The sequence below is a fragment of the Vulpes lagopus genome, chromosome 11 (assembly GCF_018345385.1).
Source record: "Vulpes lagopus strain Blue_001 chromosome 11, ASM1834538v1, whole genome shotgun sequence".
Taxonomy (NCBI): Eukaryota; Metazoa; Chordata; class Mammalia; order Carnivora; family Canidae; genus Vulpes; species Vulpes lagopus.
Genome location: NC_054834.1, coordinates 73635154 through 73643689, shown reverse-complemented (window position 1 = coordinate 73643689; position 8536 = coordinate 73635154). Strand labels below are relative to the sequence as shown.

At 55.0% G+C, this 8536-nt stretch overlaps 1 protein-coding gene and 1 long non-coding RNA gene across 4 annotated transcripts; one reads left to right on the top strand and one right to left on the bottom strand.

Moving 5' to 3' along the window:
• Nucleotides 1-2852: 2852 nt before the first annotated feature.
• On the bottom strand, nucleotides 2853-8192 carry TMEM134 (transmembrane protein 134). 3 transcript variants are annotated; one of them, XM_041723071.1, is made up of 7 exons: nucleotides 7884-8192; nucleotides 6891-6955; nucleotides 6329-6418; nucleotides 6100-6176; nucleotides 3660-3704; nucleotides 3391-3444; nucleotides 2853-3203 (listed from the first exon to the last, which is right to left on the bottom strand). In XM_041723071.1, exons 1-7 carry the CDS (start codon nucleotides 8055-8057, stop codon nucleotides 3121-3123), a joined length of 588 nt encoding a protein of 195 aa, XP_041579005.1. In that variant the 5' UTR covers nucleotides 8058-8192; the 3' UTR covers nucleotides 2853-3120. The 3 variants fall into 3 exon arrangements, with proteins under 3 accessions (XP_041579005.1, XP_041579006.1, XP_041579007.1); XM_041723072.1 differs by lacking the exon at nucleotides 3660-3704 and having other exon boundaries at nucleotides 7884-8191; XM_041723073.1 differs by lacking the exon at nucleotides 6891-6955 and having other exon boundaries at nucleotides 7884-8175.
• Nucleotides 3451-6382, top strand: LOC121472081. The gene is made up of 3 exons (XR_005982775.1): nucleotides 3451-3728; nucleotides 4239-4307; nucleotides 5644-6382. It is a non-coding gene; the product is annotated as an uncharacterized LOC121472081 (long non-coding RNA).
• Nucleotides 8193-8536: the final 344 nt, after the last annotated feature.

Below are 8536 nucleotides of genomic sequence, written 5' to 3'. Positions count from 1 at the left end.
GGAGAAGCAGGCTCCCTGTAGGGAGCCTGATACGGGACTTGATCCCAGGACCCTGGCATCACAACCTGAGCCAAAGGTAGATAGATGCTCAACCACTGAGCCACCCAGGCATCCCTGAACATGAATCACTTATACCCCATTAGGTAGGGCTCCTCACCTGGTATAGGTAGCTACAAAGGATGCTGGGAAATGCGGTCTTTATTTGAGGGGGCTGCATGCCATGCTAAAGATCAGAGGTCCTTCTACTGTAGGGCAGAAAGCAGTCAGGAAAGGGCAGATACCAGGCTTTTCCCCACAGCCGAGTGCAGGATCTAAGACATACATTCAAGCAGGATAATAGAATTGAGAGGCTGAAGTTAAAGTGATGGCTTGAAAAACAGGTTTACTAGAAGAAATGAATGAAAGAGAGCTCATCTAAGTACAGGCATAGCAGACAGAAGTGGGCTATGAGGCAAAAAGCACTGAGGATGAAATGAGTCACAACCTGCTAAGGAAATCTAATGTTCCTGGTCTGAACACATCTATCGGTGTATTTTTCAACTAAAAAAATAAGTTACATTCGGAGTTAAGATATTCCTTATTCCCCAAGGATAGTGTTACTGCCAATCCTGTTTGGATTACATAATTTAACCAGCAAAAATCAAGCATGTGGGTCACGTTGAAACTTTAACTGTTGTGTTTCAGTGTTTTTTTTTTTTTATTTATGATAGTCACAGAGAGAGAGAGAGATTGAGGCAGAGACACAGGCAGAGGGAGAAGCGGGCTCCATGCACCGGGAGCCCAACGTGGGATTCGATCCCGGGTCTCCAGGATCGCGCCCTGGGCCAAAGCCAGGCGCCAAACCGCTGCGCTACCCAGGGATCCTGATTCAGTGTTCTTTTTAAAAATTATTTATTTATTCATGAGAGACACACAGAGAGAGGCAGAGACATAGGCAGAGAGATAAGCAGGCTCCCTGTGGGAAGCCCAATGCAGAACTCGATCCCAGGACCCTGGGATCATGGCCTGAGCTGAAGGCAGACACTCAACCACTGAGCCACCCAGGCACCCTGAAATTTGAATTTTATAAACTTTTATGTGTCTTATTATTCTTTTATTTTCTTCCCCCAATTGTTACTAGGCTGTAAAAACCATTTTCAGCTTGGGGACCATATTGGGTCTGTGGGCTATCGCTTGCTGATACTTGCTGTAGTCTTATAATGTGGAGAATCCCAACTTCTGCAATAACTTTGTTTAGATTGTGGAATGACAAGTTATGAGCATGGCAGTGACTGTATCAATTGCCTATTTGCTCACAATGAATTGTTTTCATAATTTTCCTTTTCCCCCATGATTATATTCATTGTATAATTTTATGTCTAATTAATCTGCTAATATAAATTATGAGCTTATATATTCTGTATGTCTTCTTTCTTTTTTTTTTTTTTTTCATTTTTAGGCCAGGTTTTATTTTGTCTTGCCAAAGTATTGGTCCATGATGGATTATAAGTGAAAACCGGTCCTTTGCCACAGCTAGTTTGATTTAGGAATTCCTGTATCCAACTGGTGCTCCCCAGAGTGCTTGACTGGGGGCCAAGCAGGAGAGCGGGAGTGGGAGCAGGGGACTGGGTGTTCATTCTTTCAGCAAAGTCACAGAAATCTAAAGACATTGTGCTGCCCTGGTTGCTGCAGACACAGTGGCCAGGCCAGGGTCTTCTCAACTGCACACCTGTTTTACTGAAAACATCTAAGTATATGTACAGGCTTTTCCCCACAGCCGAGTGCAGGATCTAAGACATACATTCAAGCAGGATAATGAGAATTGAGAGGCTGAAGTTAAAGTGATGGCTTGAAAAACAGGTTTACTAGGAGAAATGAATGAAAGAAAGCTCATCTAAGTACAGGCATAGCAGACAGAAGTGGGCTATGAGGCACAGGATCTACCTCAGCCCACAGTCCTTCAGCCAGCCCCTTGAGTGGTCAGCTGGGGATATTCATGCTTTATATCCTCTCTTCTCTCTCCCACACCCAGGTGTCATGGAAGCCTTGGCTTATGTTTCTAACTTTGCCCTTGGGTGAATCAGCTCTCTGGACCTTGGTTTCCTCATCTGCAAAATGGAACTAAGGTGGTGATTATCAGAAATAACCTATGTTAAGTACATAGTGTAGGGTCTGCTGCTTTCTAAGAGCTTGATAAATGGTAGCTATTATGATTTCAGGTTTCAGGGTTCTTGAAGATTCTGTTCCCTGGCTCTCAAGATTCTGAGATGCTTAGGTTTTCCAAAATTCTCAGATGGGTCTGTTGCCAATGTTTCTGTGGTTCAAAGAGTCTTTTATCACTGAGTTCTGTCATATGGGCCTTGCTTCCCATTGTCTTTGCCTCCACTTCTCCCAATCCCTGGACTTGGGAAATAGGGCAGTGGGTGGAGAGGGCTGGGCTGCTGCCTCGTCATGGCCCACATTTGGAGCTGGCTGTGGCAGCCCAGGGCCCCAGAGCCAGGCTGCAACCAGGATACCAGCCTCTAAGCCCCAGGCCTGCGTCATCCAAGTGCCCTTGGCCAGGGCCACCCGGGGCAGGCACCAATGCTGAGCCTCTAGGTAGAAAAATGGGCAGGGCCAAGTCGGCTAAGGCCTGGTGGAGTCGGGAGGCTAGAACAACCTCCAGGTTTGCAGGGCAGAGTCCCAGGTTCAGCTGTCCCAAATGCGCAGGTACAAGTCTTGGAGCATCAAGACTGCCACGGGTACAATGAGAAGATGAGTAGTCCTGGAGTCCCTTAGCTCCATCAGCCCTTTCCTCAGTTTTTGCGGGAGGGGGGCTGTGGCCAGGCTGGTGGCCTGGGCAGGGCTGGTGGGCAAGTAAGATCAATGGTCTCTTTTGGAATTAAGTACATTCTTTTATTAGCACAAAACACCACCAACCCAGCAGCTCCAGGGCACAAGAATAAGTTAAGGCACAGAACAGGCCAGGGGCGACTTTCCCAGGCCTGGGTATTGGGCAAGCTTCCTGAACAAACTTCCGAGGGGGCTGGGGGCTGGCGGGTCCCAGAGTTCTTCCCTGGTGAAGAGGGAACCGGAGCGGGGCGGACCCGAAGAGCGCCCCCTGGGGCCGCTCGGAGACAAGGCTGGATCCCGCCCCGCGGCTCACTTCTCGAAGTAGGGCAGGTAGAAGAACTGGAAGCCGCGGTGGCCCTTGACCGCGCAGTAGATGAAGATCACGTGGTAGACTGCGGGGCGGGGCGGGTCAGAGCTGAGGACCCGGCCCGGCCCCGCCCCCTCCAGCTCCGGCCCCGCCCTCCAGCTCCGGCCCCGCCCCCTCCAGCTCCGGCCCCGCCCCCCAGCTCCGGCCCCGCCCTCCAGCTCCGGCCCCGCCCTCCAGCTCCGGCCCCGCGCCGCCCTGGAGCCCTTCCGCACCTCCCGGGACCAACAACAGGAAGCCGGGCACAAAGAAGATGGCGCTGGAGACACCTGCAGGAGGAGGGGCAGAGTCAAGGCGGGGGGCAAGGGGCAGGGCTCAGGAGGCACTGCCTGGGCAAGTCTCACTGTCCGTGGTTGAAGGGACCGTTTCCTGCTACGAGGGTGGAAGCAAACTCCCGAGGGGGCTGGGAGTTCGCGGGTCCCGCAGGAGTTCTTCCCTCGTGGGGGCCCCCCATTTGCCTGCGGAGGTAGGAGGGGGCGCTCACCTGACGAGGGGGCCACCTCCAGTCCCACGGCGATCAGGATCAGCACTGCACACAGATGGAGCCGCGAGGGTGAGGGCAGGAGGAGGGGGTAGGCTCTGGGGACCGGGTGGGGACCTCCAGCCACAACCCCCCAGCTAGGATTAGGCCCTAGGAATGGTATCCCCCACCTGAGCTGAAGGTTCCCTAGCCAGAGACCCTTCCTGGGAAGCTCACCAAGCTCTGTGTTTTCAGAGTAGGGAACCTGGCAGGCCCTGGGAAATGTCTGAAAGGAGATTTTTCTCTGCTCCTTGGTGTGGTCTTTCAGTTAATCGACAAATATTTGTGGAACACCTGCTGTGTGCCTGGTACTGAGAATCCCACTGGGAAAGGCAAATGAGGTCCCTGCTCTCATGGCCCTTTCCTAATGGTGTAACCAACAAGAATCTCCAAGCTACAACCCCAGTGATAGGGATGTGGTAAGGCCAGGTCAGGCAGCATAGGAGCCTGGGGGATCTGGGAGGGGCTTTTTGGAGGCAGTGGCAACTAAGCTGGGCATGGTAGCAGTACAACAGCAGTTAATACTTAGTTACCATTTACCAGGTGCTGCCAGGCACTGGGCTAAGCTTGTCACCTGCCTTGCTTTATTGTCACCATGACTGACTGAAACAGGTATGATCATCCCCATTTCATAGAAGGTGAAACTGAGAATGCTGCATTCAGAAGGAAGAGGCAATCTGACTCCAGATGTTTTGCTCTGGGCATCGTACAGGCAGAAAAGGGGAGGAGTGCCCCAGGCAGAGGGAGCAGCATGGCAAGGGCCCACAGTCAAGAGGGAACTTGGGGCTTTCTAGGAGTTTCCAGCTTTTGGCAAGAGTGGTGAGGCAAGAGCCCAGGCCTGAAGAGTTTGGCAGGAGCTGTAGGCAATGGCGAGGGATGTGGACTTTGGCTGAGGACAGTGGGTGTTGGGGAAGTCATGGTTGAATCAGCTTTTCATACCCAGAGGGTCCTGGGTCCCCAGTTAAAGAATGGGACTGGGGGGTGGTGGGGGAGCCAGGCTCTGCAGCAAGGTGGGCAATAGAGCACGGAGGCTTGAAGGGCCACCATGGACTGCTATGTGATTTGTACCTTGCACAGAGCACCTCAAGTATGCGATGGGGGCTGGAACACTACTTGCCCCCTAAGCTTAGAGCTGGGGGCCCTGCCCACTCAGAGGAGGCATCTTTTTCTAATTCCCACAAAGGCCCTTTATAGGTCTATGGTGATCTCCAGCCTGGTTATGTCCCTGATGTGGGTTTATTTATTTAGTTTTTTAAAAAATTATTTATTTATTCATGAAAGACATAGAGGCAGAGACATAGGCAGAGAGAGAAGCAGGCTCACTGTGGGGAGCCTGATGTGGGACTCGATCCCATGACCAGACCCTCAACCACTGAGCCACCCAGGGGGTCCCTCTGATGTGGGTTTAAATCCCAGTTCATCTACTTCTCAGTTAAGGTCTGAGCAAGTCCCTTTACCTGCCTGAGGCTCTGTCCTTACTTCTGAACAGGAATGGTAATAATGCTTGCCCTCATGGGTATTGAGAATATGAAATGGGGTAAGGGAGGTGGCCAGTGTGACCAGTGCTCAGCTTGCAGTGGGTACTGGGGAAGTGGTGTCTCCCTCCCCCGCACATAGACACCCAGGGCTGAGTCAAGGACGCTGTTCAGCTTTCTGGCCAGGGGACTTTGACCATCCTGGAGGAAGGAGAGCAGTTGCCACAGCTGGGCTGTCTTTAGGTCTCTTGACCCCAACCCTGTCCTTTCTGGGGATCCTGAGTCCTTAGCCCCATAGAATGAGTCAGAAAACATCTGGCTGTGAGATATGCCTGTTCTGGGCTTCAATTTGCCCATCTGGGCGGGGAGAGGTCCTCATCAGCACTCAGACTCCGGAGAAGGGGAAATGATAGGTGCTCTATGGATCAGGCTGGCAGGGATGGGCATATCTCTGAGCATCTGTCCCCATACAGGTTCTGAGTCATGGCCCTGCCTCTCACTTGCTGTGTGACCTCTGTAAGGCAGAAAAATAAGCCTACCCTGCACCTGGCTCAAAGTAGATTCAGAATAAATGACAGCTGTTACTCTTCTGCTCCCTGATGGAATTCAATGGGCTAAGAGAAAGAAAGAAATGAAAGAAAGAAAGAAAGAAAGAAAGAAAGAAAGAAAGAAAGAAAGAAAGAAAGAAAGAAAAAGAAAGAAAGAAAAGAAAGAAGAAAAGAAAAGAAAGAAAAGAAAGACAAAAGTTTGGAGTACTAGACTAAGTTCCATTTTCAACTCTGTGCAATTTCCTGGCTGTGTGACCAGGAGACTGGGCCTGCTCCTCCCAAGGATGCAAGGAGGCTCAGTGTGGCAAGGGGGATGCAGAGCCTGCACAAAGGAGGACAGACCCCTCATGGGGGTAGGCAGGGGACCCTCAGGACACTCACCCAGCCCCAGCAGCAGGAGCAGGAAGGAGGCCAGCACCACCCGGCGGTTCTTCTGGATCAAAGGGTGTTGAGTCCAGCTGGGTGGCAGGAGAGCAGGATAGGTGTGAGAGGTGACAGGAGCCCAACCCCCTCCTGTTACCTTTCCCCACCCAGAGGACTGAGGTGGAAAGCCAGAGCTGCCTGTTCTGGGGCACAGACCCCAGGTGGCTTAAGCAGGGCAAGGTCTCACCTGCAGCAGGCATGGTAGGAGCGCTGGGTGCTATTGCTGATGGTGCTGAAGGACCACTGGGAGCTGCGGATGGACGTTCGGCTGGAATCCCTGCAGGCCAGGTGGGTCCAGTGAGAGGCAGGGGAAGCAAGGAAGGGGGCATAATGACGTGGTCAGGGATGGTGCAGGGAGCACTGAGAGGGGACAGGGTGAAGAGGAATTCAGGGGCTGGGGTCTCTGACAGTACTGAGAGTGGACAAAGGGTGGGGGTTCAAGCTAGGGATTCCTGCAGGACAGGTGATCTGCGGTAAGGTAGGGGCCAGACCAGGCTGGGGGGGGGGGGTGGTGGTTCTTCAGGATAAAGAGCCTGGTGGGACTGGATGGGTGAAACTGGCACTGGGGTAGGGGGACCCTGCAGGACAGGAGAACCCATGAGGGGAGTGGGGATCAAGCTAGGAATCCTTGTAGGACAGAATGTGAGGGAGCTGAGTGATGTGAGGTGGAAGACTGGCCAGAGATCTGGGGAACAGGAACCAGAAGCATAGGGCTAGAAGTACAGGGTGGGTCCCCACCTGGCCCTGACCTGGTGCCGACTCCCCCATCGGGCTCCGGAGAGGGCTGGGCTCCATCCTCATCGTTTTCCAGGTTCTATTCCAGAATACAGGGCTCAGAGGGGTGATTGGGCCCAGGCCCTTCTCACTCCCCTCTCAGGGAGAGGAGGAAAGCAATGCCACACAGCTGTTTGCCTGGCTGCCTGACAGCTGCTCACCTGGCCCTCCACCCTCCCTGCAAAACGGGTTTGATGATTCACAGAAACCGAAACCCAGGTAGGAGGTGGGGGCTGGGGGCTTAGGGGGCTGGGGGTTGGCAGGAGCCACAGGGGCTGTTTGAGGGCTCCTAGCATGGGTCCCAAGCCAGGAGTTCTCTCAAGTTTGGGAGTCAGGGTGGAGCTTTCAGAATGGTATTTCAGAGGCCCAGTTGGAGGCTCCGGATTTGGGGTGCCAAGGAAAGGCAGAAGCCCATGGTTTCCAGGTTTGGGGCACAGGAATCCCGGTACAGGTCTCCCAAGGAAAGGATCCTAGAGTTGGTGGAAGTCCTCTAGGGAGCATGGAGATTTCCAGTTTAGTAGAGTCAGGGCACGTGCAAGGATTCATCCTGTGAGTGTGGGGGTGGGGGAACCTCCAGCTGGGGTGGGGACTTCTAGAACACAAGACGGAGGAGTAGAAGGCTCAAGGGTCTGCTCTGGGGTACGGGCAAGGTCTGGATCAGGTACAGAAGAGCTCTCCAGCCCAGGGGCGGTGAGGGGATTGGGTGAGTACCCAGGATGGGTGGGGACACCGGGTGGGATTTCCAGTTGGGGCTAGAGGACTGACTCGCTCCCGGGTTCCGGTTGTGGACTCTCCAGGAGCGGCTGGGGACCAAAATCAGAGCTGAGAAGGTCTGGGCAGGGCCCTGGATCAGTGGCCACGCAGGCTGGGGCCCCTAGACAGATTTCCCTTGAGTTGGGGTTCTCCAGGGTCCGGCCTGGGGTCGCGCCCGGACCCGGGCTGGGGTTGAGGTGGTCCGGGCCGTTCACCTGGTAGCGCAGCCGGGACTGCTTGTCCTCGTCGGCCACCTCGAACCGGGCCCGGCGCTCGAAGTGCAGCGGCCCGAAGCGGGCGACTCCGCTGAATTCGGGCCCCGGGCCCGCGTCCTCCAGGGACAGCTCGAAGGCGTCATCGATGCTGAACTGGGGCCGGGCGGCGCTCATGGCCCCGGCCCGCTCAGGCGCCCCTCGCCGCCGCCATCCGCGCCCGCTCGCCGGGAGCGCCACGGGCCCACCCCCGCGCGCAGGACCCGCCCCGGGGCGCAGTCTTGGGAGCGCGGCTGCCCGGCGCCCCGGCCGAAGCCCCGCCCTCACGTAACGGCCCCGCCCCTTCTCGGCAGGCCCGAGTTGCCGAGCGCCGAGGGGGGCAGTGGGCGGGGCCTCCTTTGGGGACAGCACGGGGGCCCGGGCGCCTCCTAGCGGCCGCCTGCGCGCTGCACTCTGAGGCAATCCGTCGGTCTGTGTCCTGGGCTTGGAGGGCATCTGGGGGTCAGGCTCCCAGCCTGAGACGGGGCCTTCTGCGTCCCAGCCCGCGCCTAGAGAGCCAAGGAGACTCCTGGGACCAGACTGTGTCCCCACCCAGACTCACCGCAGATCTGCGCGGGATGGGTATTCTCACCACTGCAGATGTGGAAACTGAAAAC

Bases quoted from the DNA above. Each gene is read 5' to 3' on its own strand.
- TMEM134 (XM_041723071.1), bottom strand. From the start codon at position 8,057: ATGAGCGCCGCCCGGCCCCAGTTCAGCATCGATGACGCCTTCGAGCTG. The intron at 6,956-7,883 runs GTGAACGGCCCG...ATTCTGGAATAG, and splicing joins AGTCCCGGCTGCGCTACCAG to AACCTGGAAAACGATGAGGA. The intron at 3,445-3,659 runs GTGAGCGCCCCC...CTCCTCCTGCAG, and splicing joins GGAGGTGGCCCCCTCGTCAG to GTGTCTCCAGCGCCATCTTC.